At 46.4% G+C, this 21509-nt stretch overlaps 1 protein-coding gene across 2 annotated transcripts in view; it reads right to left on the bottom strand.

The window, feature by feature from the left end:
* VLDLR (very low density lipoprotein receptor) overlaps nt 1–21509 on the bottom strand; it is a 136341-nt gene that overhangs the window by 54407 nt on the left and 60425 nt on the right. For both annotated transcript variants that reach the window (XM_077475019.1, XM_077475018.1), the window contains exons 3-10: nt 19853–19975; nt 15778–15900; nt 14412–14783; nt 13073–13195; nt 12851–12973; nt 12337–12456; nt 11613–11738; nt 4629–4800 (exon numbers count right to left, since the gene is read on the bottom strand). In XM_077475019.1, the coding sequence (XP_077331145.1) occupies nt 4629–4800; nt 11613–11738; nt 12337–12456; nt 12851–12973; nt 13073–13195; nt 14412–14783; nt 15778–15900; nt 19853–19975 (1282 nt within the window). The remainder of the gene's footprint in view (nt 1–4628; nt 4801–11612; nt 11739–12336; nt 12457–12850; nt 12974–13072; nt 13196–14411; nt 14784–15777; nt 15901–19852; nt 19976–21509) is intronic.

The raw sequence follows: 21509 nt of genomic DNA, 5'->3' as shown, positions 1-21509 counted from the left end.
AACTTAAATTGCATCCAATTTCCTAACCACCAATTACACTCGTCTGGCACAGTGATGGCATGGATGTGGCATTTTGAATCCAGCCCACTGTTGCACCGTCTCCCTCACATGTTGTGATCGGTGTGAGGAGAGCTGAACTGGACATTACACATTTTGTTTACCATGCGATTGCTCCCTCCAATGACAGAGCAATCACTGTCAAGGGCTGCTGTGATGCGCTGGGTCCAAGAACCCAGCCATCACAGACACTCCCAGCTGTGTGCGTGAGAAGTGCAAGCATGTCAACAGACACACACACACACACCTCCAGAACTAGCTGGCCATACTGTAGCCATCAAGTGGTTAATGTTGGCAAAATAAATAAAGTTGCACTCACCATAAAATACTTCTGTAGTTCACCAACTGACAGCTCCTTTCTTAGACCATTGGTTTGTTATGCCAACCTTCAGGAGAGAGGACTAGGCAGAACATGTTAACATGTTACAAGACTAGAACTCTAGTTCTGCCCAAGGGGCGGTCCCCTTAGACAACAACCCCTCAGCCTGCTACTCCAGCCTCAGTAAGTCAACAAGCAGTATAACTTAGACAAAAATAGGAGGGGAGGGTGCTGGGTCAGTCGGTTTTACGGCGAGTACAAAAAAATCCTATTCTTACGCTCACAAACTGACTACTCCTTTCTTAGGCCATTGGGACATCCCCAAGCAGTCCAAAATCAGGGGTGGGAACTAGCAAAAAAAAATTGCAATTACACAACCACTTGCAAAAACTCTGCGGCCAAAACAGGCAGCCGATGCACTGACATCTACCTTGTAGAATTTTGTAAAGGTGTAAACAGACGACCAAGTCGCCGCTTTGAACACTTGATGTCGGAAGGCCTAAGAGGTTCCAATTGCCCCTGATGAAGTGGGCCATGACTGGAAAGGGGGGCACCTGCCCCTTCAAGGTGTAGGCCTGTACTACAATCTGTCCGATTCACCTGGAAATGGTGGCCGACTAAACCACCATGCCTTTTTTCGGACCAGCCACCGAAACAAGGAGTCTCACTTCCGAAAGGGAGCCGCAGCAGACAAATACACCCTCAGGGCCAAAACCACGTCCAGGGAATGGAGGGCCACCTCTTTAGGATATGTCAGTTTAGGACACAGATGGTAACAATGTCTTGATGTGGAGCGCCGAAACCACCTTTGGTAGAAAAGATTGCGAACGCACCACCACTTTATCCTTGTGGATAACCAGATAGGGCGACTTGCAACACAAGGCTGCCAGTGCCGAAACCCTTCTGGCCGAAGTAATGGCCACTAGAAAGACCACTGAGAAAGTCAGAGGGATCTGATATTTTCAAATGGCTGTTTCTGAAGTGCCAACAACACCATGTTCAGATCCTACGGAGGTAGCTGGACACACCGGAGAAACTACATGTCAGACCCCTTGAACAAAAGTGCTCTCGAGAGCGAGACACCAGGGGTCACTGAAATAAAGACATCCAAAGCCAATATCTGTCCTTTAATGGTGCTTAAAGCCAATTTCTGGTCTACTTCTTGCTGTAGAAACAGCGGGATCCTGGATATAGAAAAGGAGCGGACACCATCCTCTCTCCTCACATGGAGATGTAGGCCTTCCAGGTATGAAGATTTGTCTTCCAAGAAAAAGATTTCCATGTTCTCAGCATTAGTTGGAGTCAGAGTCCAAAAGATCCCGGTTCCTCAACACCTGGCTCTCAACCATTCCGTTAAAACCAGCGATGGTAAAGCAGGACAGAGAATTGGACCTTGAGATAGCAGATCCTCTCATAACAGCATTCGCCATGGGGTGTCTGCCACCAACCGTACTAGGTCTGCGTACCAGGGACTCTGGGGCAATCAGAATGACTGGAATCCCCTCTGCGGAGCAGACGAGGTAACAGTTTCAGTGGCAGAAAGGCATAGATCAGCTGGTACTGATCCCACGGAGCCACCAGCGCATCTGCCCAAGGATCTCGTCCTGGACACAAATTTCAGCACCTTCCAATTGAGACGGGATGCCAGAACATCCACAGTAGCCTGAACACCTCCGGATGTCACGCCCATTCTCCTGGGTCCAGCATCTGGAGACTTAGATCATCCGCCTGCCAGGTCTCCACTCCCGGGATGTAAACAGACAATAGGGCTGGTACATGTTGCTCTGCCCACTGAAGGATGTGAGTGACCTCCCATGCAGCGGCTGAGCTTGTTCCTCCTTGGTGATTGACTTATGCCACTGCCATGGCGTTGTCCCACTGGATCCTGATTGGACGCCCGCAAAGTCTTATCGACCATGTGGAGAGGCATAGCCTGATCGCTCTCCGCTCGGGCACATTGATCGGCAACTTGGATTCCTCCACAGACCAGAGGCCCTGGGTCGACTGAACTCCCATTACTCCACCCCAGCCGGTTAGGCTGGCGCCCGTTGTGATCACCGTCCATTTCAGAGGTAGGAACGACTTCCCGGACTGAAGTGCAGGGGACCTCAGCCACTAGAGCAGGGATTCCCTGACAAACTGGCTCATCTGAATCTGCCGATCCAGGGACAACAGATTTGTCCCATTTTGTCAAAATCTTCTTCTGCAAGACTCTGGTGTGGAACTGCGTATTATGGTACTGCCTCAAAGGAGGCCACCATGAGTCCCAGGACTCGCATGCAGAAGCGTAGCGACAACCACCTGTGGTTCAGTTTTACCGTGGCTGAGAGTCTGCAGCTTGTCTGAAGGGAGAAATACTCTCGCTTCCATGGAGTCCAGCAGTATGCCTAGGTACTCCAAAAAAGCTGAGTCGGTACAATCGCCGACTTTTTAGGTTCTCTGCATGGTGATTGCAACAGCCTCCTCTGAGGCAGAAGAGGTTCTCAGGAGGAGATAGTCTAGGTGATCCTGCATTGTCACAGCAATGCCAAAACAGGAGCCAGTACCTTGGTAACGACTCGGGGGGGGGGCTGATGCCAAGCCAAAAGGGAGGAGAGCAACAAACTGTACATGTACTTGGGGGCCAAAAAGGTCCGTTGTGGTTGACCCCATTACTTGTATATGGACTTCTCAAAATAAGTCAGATACGGGAACACCTCAGGTGTACAGGCTGGCTTATGGGACCCAAAAGGGACTGCTGCATCAGCAGAGGGATCTGCTGGCTCCTGAACTTTCAGGGTATCACGCACAGCTGTAATAAGTGCTCCAACAAGCACTTTGTCGCGCACGGACCCGGATGGGGACTCCTCACTGTCTGACCGATCCTGGTCAGCATTGTCTGAGACGACAGAGCAGGAGTCACCAGCCTCAGCAGGGCAGAGTCTGCAGAGCTCTCCCCAGAGGACAGGGCCAGTTTTTTTACCACCTTTGCAACGAACCGATTAAGGACCGCCGACAAAGCGTCCAGAGGCACTGCGCTGTCTGCAGTCGAACTGGTTGCAATTGCCTGGATCTTGGGGGAAGAAACCCCAGTTTCTGAAGCCATGCTGACCCTATCCTGTCTGCTACCTGTTGGAGGCTTAGGACAGTGATGGTCCCACCCTCCTAACTGCTGCTAGCTGAGGGGCTCCTCCCGCAGGACTCACCACCCTGACAGAGTTCTGCGCTGTCCAGCTAGGTGTTCCTGTGTCAGCTCCCAGATGCATAGGAGATCAAACCGCGCTGTGTGGAGCTATTCTGGGGAAAAAAAAAAAAAAAAAAAGTGTTCAGGCTTCAACAAAATGGCTGCCAAACTACAGGAAAATGGAGACAGAGCATGCTCACACCAAACATGGCCACTTCATTGCACACAGTGAAAAAACAGGCAGAGACATGGCTGTAAAATAGAGCTACAGCGATCAGCAGACAGCCTCCAGACACCTCAGGGAAGAGACCTACACATCCAGGGCACATCTATCCAGCACAGAGCCCCCTCGGGAAGCCCCTGTCTGACACACACATACACCGCTCAGCAGCGTCCCCCATGGGGGGGGGGGGGGCAAAGATAGGGACAGGGAAAGGAGAGGTAAGTGAGGGACCCCCAAATCAACCTCCCAGGGAATGCTCAGCCCCACCAAGGCAGGGAGAGCTGTACTTACCAGTCCTGAACAGCTGAGAGACAGTCCATCACAGACCCACTCTGATCAGTATGGGATGGCTGCTGGCCCGGCACACTGGCGCAGACATCAGTAGCCCAGTCATGTGTTCCCCCCGGGGCATTACGCTCACCAGCCACCCCTGGACCTGGGGGCATGTCGTCACCGACCCAGCGTGGAGCTCTGGTCTGCACACGCTTGCTGGCCAGGCTGGGGAGACTACAAGGATAAGGGTATCCAGCCTATCACCCAGCCAGCTGGTGATAGATCACAGGATCTTTAATCTTGCACAAAAAAAAAAAAAAATAAATAAAAAAAAAAAAAAACCTGAGGCTGCAGTAGCAGGCTGAGGGGTTGTTACTCAAGGGACCAGCCCTTGGGCGGAACTAGAAAGTTTGTTTTATTATAACATGTTAACCTGTTGTGGTGTAACAACCCAATGGCTAAGAAAGGAGCTGTGTCAGTCGGTGAAAGCAAGAGAAAAAAAAAAAAAAAAACACACAACTTTAAGCATAAATTAAGGTTCCCCCCCCCCCCCCCCCCCCCCCCCAAGTTACAATTAGACTGATTAGCCATACCGTAATATTGCCTTTTGATTCATGTCAGCCCAGAACAGATTTTGTCCTTCAATATCAGCATCCAGGGCAACTGTATTCCGTAACTGCTCCACTAACTGAATATATTCCTTTCTTTCAAGTCCAAATTTCCGGATATCTCTGCGATTTGTAAATATGAGACTTGGCTCCCTACCTATAAGCAGAAGACAAAAGATAAAAACTTTAATTGGATGTGGGGCAAAGGTTTCCATCATCCCATTATAGTATCCAATCATTTGTGACTTTCCCCCAAAAATGTATCCAGTTACACTTACCGGTAATGGTATTTCTGGGAAGTCTTCCAGGATGGCACCCTGAGTGATGACTGGTCCACCTGACAGGAAACAAAGGTTAAAAACCCCCACCCCTCCCCATGCTCCTCAGTTGTGACAAAGTATTGACCCACACCAGTGCACGTGAAGAAACCACCACCACACTATACTTTAAACCATAACTAAAGAGAATGGGAGGGAAGTAGGCTTGCCGTCCTGGAAGACTTCCAAGAAACACCGTTCCCGGTAAGTGTGACTGGTCATTTTTCTCAATTAGTCTTCCAGGACAGCACCTTGAGAGGAGCAAGTAGCTCAGGCCTACCTTAGAGCAGGACAACCGCTTGCAGGACCTTCCTGCCAACACCAGATCCTGAGGGGACAGCAAACTTCACCCTGTAATGCCTCTGGAAGGTGTTCTGGCTTGTCCATGTAGCGGCTCTACATATCTGCTCCACTGAAGCTCTGGCCCTTTCCGTCCAAGAGGTTGCCAGAGATCAAGTGGAATGAGCTTTCAGGTCCCTAGGAACTGCATTACCGGACTGCTCATAGGCTAAAGCAATGGCGTGCTTAATCCTTTTAGCTATGGATGCTTTGGAGGCATGTTGGCCCTTTTGGCCAGAAAAAAAAAAAAAAAAAAACTAAAAGATGGCTGGACCTTCGAAACTCCTTAACTTTTTTTAAAGTAGGATAACAATGTCTGACGTCCAGACAGTGAAAAGAAACTTCCCTCTCATTTTGGGGATTACTACAAAAAGGAAGGTAGCACTACTTCTTGAGTCCTATGGAACTTGGATGCTACCTTAGGGAGGCACAGGGGGTCCTGCCTAAGTATAACCCTGTCCTCAAGTAAATGGAAATATGGTTCCTTGATTGAAAAAGCCTGAATATCGCCTACTCTCCTGGCTGATGTAATAGCAAGCAGAAAGGTGAGGATCCTGAGGGGGGCTCTGGTCTATTGGTTCAAAGGGGGACCATGTTAACCCTAACACCAAGGTAAGGTCCCATGGTGGAAACCTGGACAGGGGACAACCTCTGACCAATAGGAACCTCTTGATCTAGGAGTCTAGTGCCAAGCGTCTCTCCAAAAAACAGGATAAGGCTGAGACCTGTGCCTTAAGTGTCTTGGTTGTCAATCCCGGCTCCATCCTGGAGAAACTCCAGAATGGCCGGGATCTCTTGTTGTGAAGTCCCTCTTGCCTGACACCAGTGAGAAAAAAAAAAAAAAAAAAAAAAAAAAAAAAAAAAAAAAAAAAAAAACACAGGTCTTAGTAGAAAGCCGGTCACAAGGCATATTTGCACTGAGGAGAGCATCCACTACTCTGTCCGACAGGCCCTTCTCCCACAGGTTCTGCTTTCAAGAGCCAGGCTGTCAGCCTAAAGAATTTGTGGTCTGGATGGCAAACTGGACCCTGAAGCAGAAGGTCGTGCCAAACAGGAAGGTGTAGAGGCGGGGCTATGGACCAACCCTGCAGGGTTGGAAACCAAGCTCTTGGGCCACCAAGAGGCTGTCAGAAATGGGGGCACCTTCCGAGTGAAACAGCTTTTGAAGAACCCTCAGAATTAGCCCGGGGGGGGGGGGGGGGGGGCATAGGCCAACTAGAAGTCCCAAACCTGGGACAAGGCGTCTAACCCCTCCGAGCCCCCCTCTCAGGCAAGGGAAAAGAATCTTTACCCTTCTGTTCTTTCTCCAGGTGAATAGATCCATCTCTGGATCACCGAACTGCCGACATACCAGGGAGAATACTTCTGGATTCAACTCCCATTCTCCCTGAAGAATCGGCTGACGACTGACAGTCTGCCTCTACATTCAGGGCTCCCTTTATGTGGACTGCGGAAGTGGAGATTAGAGATGATGGGTTGGGCGGTGCATCGAATTATCTCCAATCTCCACTTCCGCAGTCCACATAAAGGGAGCCCTGAATGTAGAGGCAGACTGTCAGTCGTCAGCCGATTCTTCAGGGAGAATGGGAGTTGAATCCAGAAGTATTCTCCCTGGTATGTCGGCAGTATGTCGGAGATAATTTGATGCACCGCCCAACCCATCATCTCTAAAGATGGGGCCACTAGAGTTGGAGATCTGGTGCCACCTGATTCACAAATGGCACTGCTGCAGCGTTGTCCAGTAGGACCTGAACTTACTGGTCCTTGATCCTCCTTTCGAAAGCTTTTAATGCCTCCCCGATGGCCAAAAGTTCTTGAAAACGGGAGGCCTCTGACTCAGGTCCCAGGACCCCTGGGCTGTTAAGTTCCTGGGGGTGGGGGGCCCACCTGGAGCATCTGAGTCTTATCCTGAGCAGCTGAAGCAGACTCCAAAAGGAGACCCCCTGAAGCCTCTGAGGGAGAAGTCACCAGCGAAGAGTCTTACCTCGACCGGAATGGCTACTTCTACATCTAGATAACTGGAGGGTTCTGGAGTGCAGCTGTGCCCAAGGAACTGCTGGGATAGCAGAGGCCAAGCACCCTCATAATCCCTCTGTATGGAGTTGTCTTTGCAGGCTAACAGGGAAGAGACTGCTGAAATTAGACCCTCTTACCTTGCTCTGGGGTAGAACCAACTTCTGTTCCGTGGAATCCACCAGGAATCCCAGATACATTTTCGTCCTGGCCAGAATCAGCAAGGATTTTTTCCTTGCTGATGATCCATCCCAGGGATTCTAAGATCTCCACTACCCTGGTTAGATCCAAAAGCAGCTGATCGATTGTAAATCAGAATGTCATAAATAGGGAATCTGCGCTACTTCCTGGATATACAGGAAGGCCACCACTTCTGCCAGGACCTTCGTAAAGACCCTTGGACTGGATGCCAGCCTGAAGAAGGCTGCAAACTGCCAATGCTGAACTCCCTCTGGAGAGGCAATTGCGAATCTTAAGACCTCTGACCCTGCTGGCCCTCGGCAACCAGCACTATGATCTCCTGACTGGTCAGTTCTATGTTCGGAAGGATTCCTGCTGCCTTGCCGGGATCCCTGGGAAGGTGGGTCAAGAGAAATTTGGTGGGAGGAGGGGAAAGAAATTCTAATCTGTAACCCTCTTGATCTGTAGAATATGGGGGCTCAGAGTGACCCTTTCCCACTGAGGGACAAAGTAGGAAAGTCTTCCCCCCACTGGAATGTCATTTGGGGGGTCTTGTTGTCCAACTTCAGGCTGGACAAGAGAACGCCTGATTTCTGCTTGTCCTTCCCACAGACACAGACAGGTCTTAGATAAGCTATCCCCGTCCCAAGTTTTAACCCAAAGGGCTTGCCTAGCTGATTTTAGTAAGGCACCGACTTGACAGTTGTGTGCACCATCTTCACCGCCGCATCCGATAGGTAGGCGACAGTGCTGCCTATGACCGCCAATGAATGACTTCTTTAGACTTGGAGGTCCAGGAGATGTGGTCTATCAGCTTTGAGGTCTGCATTTCTAGCGATGCAGGCTGAGGCCAACGCAGGGCTCATAGCCGTGGCGTTAGCCTCCCAGGCCCTGCGTAAAATAGTTTCTGCCCTCCGATCCATTTGATTCTTGGATGTTCCCAGTGTCTTCAAGGGAAAGATTGGATTGTTTAGAAACTTTTACCAGGGAGGAGTCTAGCCTAGTAGTCTTGAAAAATTCTCCTCATCCTCCTCAGTTAAAAAAAAAAAAAAAAAAAAGGGGTATCTACGCTTCCACGTTTTGTACTTTAGGAGCCTCTTCTCCAGTTCCTTCCACTCCCTTAACCACTTTCAGACTGGACCATTTTGCTGGCTTAAGACCAGACCACTTTTTGCGATTTGGCACAGCGTTGCTTTAACTGACAATTGCAGTCGTGCGACGTGGCTCCCAAACAAAATTGACGTCCCTTTTCCCCCACAAATAGAGCTTTTTGGTGGTATTTGATCACCCCTGCGTTTATTTTTTGCGCTATAAACAAAAAAAGAGCGGCAATTTTGAAAAAAACTAATTTTTTACTTTGTTATAATAAATATCCCCCCAAAATATATAAAACATTTTGTTCCCTCAGTTTAGGCAGATATGTATTCTACTTTTTTTGTAAAAAATGCAATAAGCGATTGGTTTGTGCAAAAGTTTTAGCATTTTTATTACTTTTTTAATAGTAATGTGGGCGATCAGCGATTTTTATTGTGACTGCGACATTATGGCGGACACATCGGATATTTGACACATTTTTGGGACCATTATTTATACCGCAATCACTGCTATACAAATGCAGTGATACCTGTGTAAATGACACTGGCAGTGTAGGGGTTAAGTGTTCCTAGGGGTGTGTTACTGTGGGGGGCTAGGCTTTTAGTGAACACCGATCTCTACTCCAATCACATGGAGCAGAGATCAGCATCACTTGTTGCTAGGCAGAACGGGGAGATGCGGTTTACAACAGTATCTCCTCGTTCAGCCGCCCCGTGAGACGCTTGCGGGTATGCCCGCGGCGATAGTCCGCGGGACTCATGCCGGACTCACGGGGGTCCCAACCAGCAAGCGAGCGCGGCATTTAAAACTGGACATACCTGTATGCCTGCCGGTGCCATTCTGCCGATGTACATCGGCGTGCGGCGGTCGGGAAGTGGTTAAGATAATATCCGAGTGCAGGATGTACTGGAAGAACCCTGGCCTGCGGTTTAATTAGGCCCCTATATATTTTGTCTTGGGCAGAGACCTGTGCCGTGGGCTCCTGAATCTCTTCAGAAGCGCAAATAGCCCCCAGCGGTCCCTCCATTTCGTCAGCTGAAAACATACGCCTGCTAGACCTGAAATCCTCCCCCTCATCTAGCTGGCCAACACACCCTCATCTGAGAAACCCTGCCCAAGGGATTCCGATTCATCCTCCTCTGAAGCCTGAGACAGGAGATAGTCTGGGTTGTCTGCCCGCCGTCTAGACCCCCTAGAGGATGCGGAGCCTTCCTGGGAAGAGGTGCCCTTGCTGGTGTGAGCCTCTGAATCTCTAGACTTCAGGGAGGACTGAAAGGCTTTCAGAGTGGACAGTATCTCAGTTTGTACCACGAGAAACTTCATAATCGGAGAGGTTTCCTTCCCTGTCAGCTTCTGTATACATTTAAAGCAGAAGGGTTTGGGATGATCTCGGGGTAATCATTACAGTTCCTACAACGCTTAGAGCAGATAGAAGATTTCATGGGACAGCTGGCAACCCCAAGGGTAGTGGCATCGTCCCCTGAAACAAACAGGCATTACAAGCCAGGAAGATGGTGCTGAGCACTTCTGCTGCAAAGGGGAGATAAATTGCGCAGGGGGGTGGCGGACCAAAAGCTCAGCTCCTGCTGATCTCCCCAGCTACACAAGGACCCTCTGGATTGCTAGACCTAGAGTCTTGAGAGCTACCAGTCCAGACTTGCCAAAACGCGAGATCCTGAGCCGAAAGGGACACCAGTCTCCTTTTCTGCACGGCCACTGCACAGGTAAGGAAAGGAAAATTGGCCCCTGAAGTTCTGGGTACACCACTGTACCCAGGGTTCTTTAGCGCTCAGGGGGGCTCTTCCAGGTCTGCTGCCCCCCTGAGGAAAAAATATAGGGGACCCCCAGGAAGGATGAGAACATCCTGCCGGATCCAGAGGCTTCCCAGGCATTTGGTCCTGCTCCCAGGGGGAGACCACCAGCCCCAGGCTTCGGGTCTAGGGGGAAGAGGGAAAAAAAAAAAAAAAAAAAAAAGTTTCGCTGTGGGGAAAATCAAAAGTCGAGGAGCACAGGGAGGGGCTGGGGCTCTTAACCTCTGATTGCGTTTCCTGTCAGGTGGACCAGTCATCTCAGGGTGCCATCCTGGAAGATGAATTGAGAAAATACATACAATCAAATGTATAAATGCAATAAATTGGTCCAAGCTGTACAAAATTCCCTCATCTGTGCTTAAGAGTTGCTATGAACCTATAGCTCAAAAAAATAAAAAAAATAAAAAAAAGGACACACTGGCTATAGATCAGAATGGATACCTCCCATCTCCTTGTGCTCAGCTACCTGATGCCAGGCTCCAAGGGGTGGCAAACTTGATGGCTAGAAATATCAGGTGGCTTCTTAGCCGGCCACATCGGTTCTAGATGATTTTACCAGTAGTACCTGGCCAATAGCTTTGACATGCCCCTTCAATATGCAAACCCATTTTCCAGGACAGCATGCTCATGTAATCCTCCTGGAGGAGGACTTGGGAAACGTCACTATTTTGCAAGTCTTTGTAATGTCCCTTCCAACTGAAAAACCTGCAAGCGCTTCCAAATACTGCTGGTGAAGCAGTGTGCCAATTGCTGAAGCCACAACACTGAGGTAGTGGAAGGAAGCCACCACTAGAAAAGTGTAGTACCTTGCAGCTATACGTGTCAAGTAGGTTCATGTGCCCTAATATGTACGTTTATTTTTATTTTTATTTTTCTTAAATACATAAGTGTTATTCCCTTCACAAAATGGCTAGCATGATCCTATGTGATTGTACAAGTTAGAGAGTGCCCGTTAATTGGAGTTTTAGACTGAATCCTTATCTACCTGCAGTCCATGCAGAATGTTGCGATCTGGTCTCTTGTAGACTATCCAGGCTTGCACGATGATCAGTGCACAATTTAGTATATTTTTAAGGGTTCACCTGACATTCACAAAGGGGTTGTTGATTACGGGGAATATACTGCAAGTTACATGATACAAATTACTATATAGGCTCTGGAGAATAAGCACAGCAAGTCTGTTGTGCTGTAGTCACAAGATTTCAAAACCTTACCTACTGCCTTGCACACTCCTGTGTACAGGTCCATCTGATACCCTTTGCTGCACTCACACTTGTAACCTCCTTTCAGATTGACACATATTTGACTGCAGATGCCTGGATTTTGGCATTCATCAATATCTAAAAAAATTAAAAAAAAACAGACATGTATAAATTCATAGATCTATTCACCTAACAAGTAAAGCTGACTGGTATATTAGGGCCTGTGTTAACTGCCAAATAAAACCTTTTCATGTGTATGGTATTTTACCGCCAAAGCTGCAATCAGCTTACTTCAAAATGCTTTTGCTTCTAAGATCATGCAGTGTTAATTTAAGTGCGTTTACAGTCATGGCTGAAAGTAGTGTGAAGTGGGAGGGAGGGGACAAATGCACCACTGCTCTATCAAGGGCTGAAAAGTTTATCTAGTAGTTTTACCTGGGCCATTAGGGCCTGTCAAGGGCATCAATTTGAGAATCTTCAGAATGGACGGTGCATCTGCAGTGGAAATAGTCTCCACTGAAGCTTAATCACCAATCCTAGTTTCCACAACAACCCAAATTTTTCAAAATCCAATTGTCACAGGGACAGAAAGTGAGGTGAAATCTTCTGACCAGGGGCAGACAGCAAAACAAATGTTACGGGGGCGTTAACCCTTCCCTGTGTCAAAAAAATATATATAAAGTTTTGGCTTGAGCTACACAAACAAAAAACCCCCCACACAACCCTACACACTTACCACCACATGTCTTTCGGTCAATCAATTCAAAGCCAGCTGGACACTCGCATTCATAGCCAACAACAAGATCTCGGCAGTGGTGAGAGCAACCACCATTATTGACGAAACATTCATTAACACCTAAAAAAGGGAACGAAAGAGGCAAGACCTTTGAGAAACCATTTCCCCTCCAAGAGAATTTAGCAGCCAGACCAGTTTAAAAAACAAAAAAACTGTTGCTTAGTTGCCAACTGCAACTACTCCACAGGCTTTGCCATAACTAGAAATGCCAAAAAGGCAGCAAGTTCAAAAAAGGAGAACTGCAGAATGTGAGATTAAGCATTAGTTTGAGATGCACTTAAAGTATGTCCCCTCATGCGCAGTGAATTCTGTCCAAAATTCTAACTAGAGGTCTAACTTTTACTTGAAAAAACCTATGGCCAATTACAACAAGGACTGCAGTATGGGCTAAAAATGCTCCATACAGGTCACATTCACACACTTCTGGATGCAGCCAGAATACAAAGCTACTTACCACAGTCCTTTGCAGGTTCATCGCTGCCATCTTTGCAATCAAACTCCCGGTTGCAAACCTTGTTTAAACTGATGCACTCGCCAGATCTGCACTTGAATTTACCAGGTCCTGAACACTGAATGACTAGTCAACCAGTATAGGGGAAATGAGGAAAACCATCAGACAGGCACTACGTTTTCTGCACAGACATACACCAGAAATAAAGCCACAATATGTGCCCACCATTTTTACAGCGGATTTCATCAGTGCCATCAAGGCAGTCTCTCACACCATCACATTGTCGAGTGCCATGTATACAGTTCCCATCTTCACATTTAAATTGGTCAGGCTGACATGTACGAGGTGCTAAGGGGAAAAAGATAAATAAAAAATAAACCAAACACCACCACACATCACTTGGAAGTGCCACAATGTCTACAGTTCAGATCATTTTGAAGCTGGCATTCATGGTTTTGAATCACAATACCAATCAGCACATTGATTTTTGTCTAGTACAATAGCAGGTTCTCATAGCAGGCCAAATTCTTTTCGAAAAGGCCTGTACACAGGCTGCACATATTGGATAGTTTATCAAAAAACAGTCCCCCTGTCTGGCTTTGAGCAGACGTGCATGCTGGAAAACATTTAAAAAAACGAAACCTGTACCCATGGCTGTTGGTAGTATATTGGGTTTTCTAAACAGAGCACCGCAGAAGCTGTATTATACCTTCATAATGCTTAGTCTTATGAAGCCATCTGAACACTGCAGAAAGGGTTTCTGCCAAGTCATATGGTCAAACACAATCCCGTTAAAACTTGAAATATGGGACATAACTGCCCTTTTAAACCAGGATTAATGTAGTAGGGATGCAGTATATTTAAAGATCTGTAGAAAGGGCTGTGGCTCTACATATCCCGTGTTCACCGTTTGAATTTCCTGCTCCAATACAAAAATATGAAGATGTTTCACGGTGGAAAAAATTGTAATGTTTGTCAGTGGAGTCATGAAGATTAGGACAGCATTTCTCAACTCCAGTCTGCAAGGCGCCCCAACAGGTCAAGATTTCAGGCTTTCCATTATTTTGCAACGGTGATTTGATCAGTTTCACTGCCTTGGAAATTACCACAGCTGTTTGATCTGAGGGCAATCCTGAAAACATGACCTGTTGGGGCACCTTGAGGACTGGAGTTGAGAAACACTGGATTAGGACACCAGTCATCACCCCAGGCTAACAGGGAATATAAGGGTAGCACTGCTATGAGTAACATTCACAGCACCACAAAATGAAAAAAGCTACTAGGTCAACAAGAACTGCAGTGTTTACTACAAGAATTCAAATTCCTTCTGGATTTTTTTCACAAGCTTACAGACTGTCAGTTCTCATGAAACATCGATGAGCAGTAGCATCCCTGTGGCAACTGGATGCCTATTCTAGCTACAGAATGCAGGTCAAGGAGCTTGTGTGCAGACCATCTGATTAGATTAAAGTTGGAGAGAAAAAAAACAAAACAAAAAAAACAAAAACAAACCCCCTCAATATTGTAAACAAATCCTATACTGAATACAAGATAATTGACTTACGGCAGTTAGTTTCATCACTCTTATCTTTGCAGTCCGCATCACCATCACATCGCCACTTCCTGTGAATGCATTCTCCAGAGCCACAAGGAATCTCACTGGGAGAACACCTATGGGGAGTAACTGGCTGGCGGCCACACTGTTCCAGAGACTCATCCGAGTGGTCGGCACAGTCTGCATCATCATCACATACCCAGCTCAGTGGTATGCATGAAGAGTTCTTGCACTGAAACTCGTGAGCCCCACATGTTGGAGGAGTGCAGTTTGCTTCATCACTTCCATCAGGACAGTCTTTGTGACCATTACAGTAAAAGCTAAAGGAAATACAGCGGCCATTGGAGCAAGTGAACTCAGCTGGACTACAGGTCACATTCTCTGCAAGAGAAGGCAGAGGAAAAAATAAGTAAAAAAAAAAAAAAAATACTGTTGGCATCTTGAAACACAAGTACACATTATGCAAGAGCGTTGGAGAGCATTAAGACCTGGTTCACACCTATACATTTTTTAGCACTTTTTCAGTTTTGAAGAAACACTACAGTCCATTTAACATGGTTTCCTATGGATGTATATTACATATTTCCTTTTTTGGAAAGGGCCGGGTACTTTTCCGGTTCCCATAGAAGTCAATGGATGCAAAGCATGCATTGAAAAATGCAAAATGCACCCGCAAACGGCAACATGTGGAAATGAGAATCAGGCCTAAAAACCTAGACCAGTCAAACCATTCGGGTCTTGCATGAACTCTGAGCCCCTTTTGAAAATTTTTCCCAAAAAGGCATTTAGCTTTCAAGCCTTTCCTCTTAACTTAAATTTTTAAACCAGCCACACTTTATAGCATTACATTTTCAAAGAAAAACCCCCACACAAAAAAGTATGCATATAGATTTTTGGAAGCTGCCAAGTGTCCAAAACGTTAACCCCAGCTGGTCTTAGTCCACCAGAGACACAGCTGCATTGATATTGTCGCAAAGTCAGCCGAGGTGCTTTAAGAATTTTTAAAACTGTCAGCAAAATAATTTTCCACTTCACTGCCATGCTCTGACCCTGCTGGCTTTGCAGACAGCTAAATAAATGATGCCCAGTTAATGCTCATTTGCAGCCGGTTTGTAAAAAACAAACAAAAAAAAAAAAAAAACCCCCCACACATTTCTGCTAGCTACACAGCTTTACAACGCTTCTACTGATTGTAATCTTGATTAAACAGCAAGTCATGTTTACAGTGCTTGGGCTAATTACCCATTAATAGGTTGTCTAAAACAGAACAGTTCAGCCATGTCCACAATAGCTGGATGGACACTGCAAAAAACCCAGCAGGGCTCCATCTACAACCTTAAAGTTGAACCCCCCCCCCCCAAAGTCATGAACTTACGGCAGTTCGCTTCATCCTCTTCACTGTCACAGTCATTTTCACCATCACACACCCAAAAAAGGGGGATGCATTGTGTAGAACTAGGTCCACAAGTTACTTCAGTCTCCCTGCATGTTCTTTGGTCTGCAGAGAAATCAAGTTGAAAGGTTTAAATTTGGGGTGGTGAGTTTACTGTAAAAATATTTAAGTCCCATTAGCAACTTTGACAATGGATACATTTGTGTGCAAATCAGACCCTTTGCTGACTAGAAAACTACAAAAACTTATAACCCCCAGACATGATTTTCTAAAAGCAGGCGGCTTTTGGTGGTAAAGGCACATCAAACTGAAGGTTAGAGGCAGTGGAAGAGCCCCAGTGTGAAAGTTTTAAGCAGCACTGCACATGGTTTCTAAATGTACACTGCACCTATGAGAGGGGCCCGATCTCACCGAAAATTTTATTTGTGGCAGGGGATGCCCAAAATTTGACTTGAATCTTGAAGATTTCTGGGGAACAAAAAATAAATAAATAAAAATTCAGTAATCTAATCAAACCATCAGGAAATTTATAGGGGTCATTCCATACACCATCTGTACTGAACTCCTCTAGGTTTCCATATTGTTTTTCACTTACAGGAATTTAGTACAGATTGAAGAGGAAGGGCAATTTTTTAGAACATTAAAATAGGACTTGTACTGCAATTTTAATATGCCCCATGAAACTTGTAGTTACGCTTTAAAAAAAGCTTTTGCCCAGTCTGGTTCCAGAGTTTAACCAGACTAAAATGGGCAGTTGTACCTGTGGAAAATGCAGGGAAAGAGTCCAACCCTTTTTTAAAACATGTCTGTTGGAGCTGCATAGTTAAATGAGTTTGAGGAGTTTACTTCCTCTTTCATTCCCTGCAAAGGTAAAGCATAATGGACTACTATGCATTGCATAGTAGTCCATTATGTGCCACTTACCTGACACAGGAGCCAGCGAAGTCACTGCTGTCCCCTGTAGTCTGGTGCATTCATCTTCTCGGTGGGTCTCGCTGCTCGGCCGCTGTCATTCGGCAAAGCCGTCACTCCTGCGCATGCGCGCGGGAGCCGCCACTCGCAGCATATCGCCGTTGACCGCAGCGCGCTCAGTGTGCCGCTGTCTACGGCGCATGCGGCGTAGACAGCGGTGCCTGTGTTTCGGCAAATATCTCCTAAACTGTGCAGGTTTAGGAGATATTTCTTGGACCTACAGGTAAGCCTTAATCTAGGTTTACCTGTAGGTCAAAGTGTGTTGTAAGGGTTTACAACCACTTTAATCTGCAAGGGAGCAGCACAATTTGTGAGTTGGGGGAACACATGCAACTAGCACACATTCTTACTATGAACAGACTTGGCATATTTGTGAAAAAAAAAAAAAAAACAAACACACACACACACACGACAATAGTGTAATGTTTGAAACCAGTTGCAGCTTGGCAGGCGTTTATAAATACATATCACAACCCAGGCAGCTTGGTCTTTTGAGTGTGCACATATGCAGCCCCATGAAAGATTATCCTGCTGCTTATTGAGGCTGCATTATGATCAGTAGGAATGGGTTAAACAATCTATTTGGCAGAGCACTACTAAGGTTCATTCTTGATCATATTCCTGTCTGGCAAGAATAGTTACAGCAGATACTGTAAACTGTCTAAAATGTGCATTCTTACTGTGGCTGCTGTTGCATGTGCAAGGCTCAGTTCACACTTGTGCGATGCAGGAAACCCTGCAAATCCAGTGTGGGTTCCCACATCGCACCTGAATCGCCAGTTTACATTGCCACTTACTCTGCAAAGCGCCGCAGGTGTCAAAAGGTAATGACCCCCAGGACCGGTTTGCAGATCAGTGCGAACTCCGAAATGGTGCAGGAAATTTGATGCAATGTGAATTCAGCCGTACAGATTGTATGTGATCGACACAGTGGTGTGAACATGCAATGGCTAACATAGTATAAACACTGAGCCTCAAGGGTCTGATGCATGGCACAGACTGTTTACCTCACCTACAGAGATTCTCTAGGTTGCAGGAAGAGCGCCAGTATTACATTGGTGCCCAAAAAGAAACTGCTTAAGATGGGGGTCTTGATAAATTGACCCCTTTGGAGCTAAACCTGTAATTGGAAGTTGAATCCATGTCAGCTAAACCCATAATACAATTGGAAAAGATTTACAGGAAGCATTTTAGGAAGTCCTTAAACAAAACATCTGCGTTAAATGAAAATATGAAAACCCTACATGATTTGCAGGGGTGAAAGTGATGTGATGTAATATGGGATGATAGACAGCATAAACTACAAACAAGACTAACTGGAATAACAGTGCAGCTTTGTTGGCTTTCAATTCACCATAACTCTTCATACTTAAAACTAAACAAGCCAAAATCAGTGGCGTGCTCTTCAAATATCCCTCTGGCTACTAGCAAAGACCCCCCTCAGCTTCCTGCTTAAAATGTAGCTCCTTGGAATTTCTGGAATGTTCTAGGGGTCCAGGTGACCTTAAAGGACCCATCCGAGAGGAGCCCCCAGAACATTCCCAATTAGCTGTTTTTGACCGACGCCTCCCCCAAAAATCAAATGGAGGGCTTGAAAACTCCTACCACCAGCCCATGAGGGAAAGGGGTGCCTTAAAACAGGCCATCGACCCTCTCCTCGCATTCTGTATGCCATGGTTTGATGACACCTAACCAAGAGATGGCAAGTAATATGGAGTTATCAGAGCTTACCGAGCTTCAAAATTATTGGTGCCTGCTGCCTCAAGTTGCCATTTTGTATGGTTGTGAGGTATGGTATCAAAGGTTAGGACAACAGTTACTGGGAAAACACCTTATATAATAAGCTTTGTCGACATGGTCAGACCGAAAGTGACAAATGGACATTGCACAGGATTGTGAACCAGAATATTTAAATTTCTACGAGAATTCAAAAGCAGTCTTAGATGCCGAATGCGGGCCAACACCATATCAGGTAACAATTTAGTTTTTAACTGGAGTTTCCATACTTTGTCCAACCCCTGTACCTACATTGGCCTTCCTTTTACAGCTGAAGGTCAGACCCAGTGTCAATTTTCTAGGGGTGCACCGAATTTTTTGGTGCCGAAACAGATACTGAAAATGAAAGATACACTAGGCCGAAAACCAAAAAACATATACACACACACACTATATATATATATATATATATATATATATATATATATATATATATATATATATATATATATATATATATATATATATATATATATATATATATATATAAAGAGACTGGGGACATGATCAAAAACTGCACACGATACAAGAGATCAATGCAGCCTCACCAGTGTCCCCCATATTGCAGCCAGAGTGTCTCCCCTCCCCCCCTCGCAGCCGGAGTGTGCGCGCGCGCGCGCCTCTCCCCCCCTGCAGCCTGCCTGTGCAGGGAAGAGAGGAGAGCCACCTCCACCGCCTGTTTGATAATAGTGCCGGGAACATCACAGCTTTCATTTCAGAAGCTGTGTGTTCCTGGCCACGCCATCACATACAGCCCCTCCTGGGACGGATGATCTGTCTAGCAAAGTGCCCGGACAAGGGGGAGGGGCTGTATGTGACGGTGCGGCCGGGAACACACAGCTACTGAAATGAAAGCTGTGATGTTCCCGGCACTGTTAACAGGCGGTGGAGGTGGCCCTCCTGCACTATAGGACACCCCCATGATGGGCAGCACCAGGGGCGGGGGGAGCCCCACCCAGGCCCCACCCCATTTCCGGCCATTTTTTCTCTTTTCGGTTGATATGTTTCGGCGGCCGAAATTTCGGTGCATCCCTACAATTTTCTGATCAACCCTGGAAAAAAAAAAAAAAACCTATTGGTTAACGAATATGCACAACCTTACAGGTCATGGGCGAAGTGTAGCAAGTTCAAAAGCATCAGAAGTATGGATTTGTGACAGTTAGAGGCTGCTGCATGTCAGTGTAAGAGCGTGGAGGTTCTGATGGTTTTACCAGACACCACCACTATGGACATGTACATCTTAAAATCAGCAAAATGTAAGAAGATTCCCCCCCCCCCAAGCAAGCATGCTTTAGAATAGATCACTTACGGCAAAGCTCTGAAGCCTCATCAGATTGATCTTCACAGTCTGGGTCATTATCGCACTGCCATCGTTCTGGAATACACTGGCCATTGTTGCAAACAAAATCTGACTCTGCACAGGTTTTCTTTACTATGGACAGAAAAAAAAATAATAATAATAATAATTTGAAAAGCTTGAACCACAGCAAGTAGGAACATTAAGGACTGTTACATGTAGTTTAGCATTAAAACTACATGACTTATGCCATTTGCAAGTGGAGTTACCCCAAAGCATAAACTGTTAAATTTAAGATTCATCCCATAGATAGCACAGGCAGATGCAACCCTTCATTTTCTCCACTGCAAGTCCTGCCAAAGTCAGTGACAAGATAGAGTTGCAACAAGGGGATACAATTAAGAAAAATGCCATACCTTCTAAATACACACAGTGCATCTGGAAAGTATTTACAGCACTTCACTTTACAGCCTTAGGCCCCTTTCACACATGCAGACATTATGTCCGTATTTCATCCATCCGCAAACGGATGAAATATGGACATGCATTCTTATGGGATAGCGGGTGTCTGCGGATGAACATCCACAGACATCTGCTATAGTCTGCCTCCGCTATTGTCCGATTTGCAGAGCGGATCGGAGGAACACGGACAGACGGTCCGTGTTCATCCGATCCCCCATAGAGGAGAACGGAGAGCTGGCAGGGCGGTCCCTGCACAGTGTGCTGGGACCGCCCTGTTATACGCTGGTTTAGCGGGCACAACGGAGCGATCCCCACTGAGCAAGTGGATCATCACGGGGCGGATCATTACTGATCCGTCCTGTGTGAAAGGGGCCCAACTGCAAAATGGATCAAAATTTGAGAAAGTCTACAAACAATACCCCAAAATGACATGAAAGTGAAATCTTTGCAAAAAAAAAAAAAAAAAAAAAAACTAACACACACACGTCCATAAGAATTCAAAGCCTTTGCCATGACTCAAAATTGAGCTCAGGTGCATCCTGTTTCCACAACTTGATTAGTGTCCACTTGTGAGTTGGTTGGACAGGATTACAAAAAGGCACACCTGTCTATATAACGTTCCAGTTAACAATATGAGTGAGAGAAAGCGTCTCTGCTACAAATTCGCCATGAGATCACTTTCATCGCCCCCCCCCCCCCCCCCCCCCGCCGCGATCCGATTCACTCTGTTGACAGAGGCAAATCGGATCCATCCCATGGCTGTGCATGGAGCTGAGCGAGGGGAAGATGGCCCCCACCCGTCTCCATGACACTGCAGGGCTGAAGCGATGTCAAAATGTCACTTCCGCCCATAGCTCTTAAAGTGCCTTTTTTGAAATGACAATTTAAAAAATACCTCAGATCTCATTTAAGAGGTTTAGTCATGCTTTTTTTTTTTTTTTTTTTAATTACAAGGAATATAAAGTGTCACTTTTAACTCTGTAGGAAAAGTGTTTAAATGCGCCCCGCCCACACAGAAGCGAATGCATACGAAAACTGTTCAAACCACACATGCAAGGTATCGCCGCGATCGGTAGAGCGAGAGCAATCATTCTAAAGAATTATAGCGAGCTTTGCCTAGGAGAGGTTTTGCAGGTGACCGAGAATCCAAAAGGAGTAGCTTGAGACGATTCGGGAATTTGATAATTAGCCAGCTGAGGTAAGCCTT

The sequence above is a fragment of the Lithobates pipiens genome, unplaced genomic scaffold, assembly GCF_037356315.1.
Source record: "Lithobates pipiens isolate NorthernLeopardFrog02 unplaced genomic scaffold, aLitPip1_a1.2 Scaffold_13, whole genome shotgun sequence".
Lineage (NCBI taxonomy): Eukaryota > Metazoa > Chordata > Amphibia > Anura > Ranidae > Lithobates > Lithobates pipiens.
The sequence above is the reverse complement of the archived record's forward strand: the minus strand, read 5'-3'. Positions and strand labels throughout refer to the sequence as shown.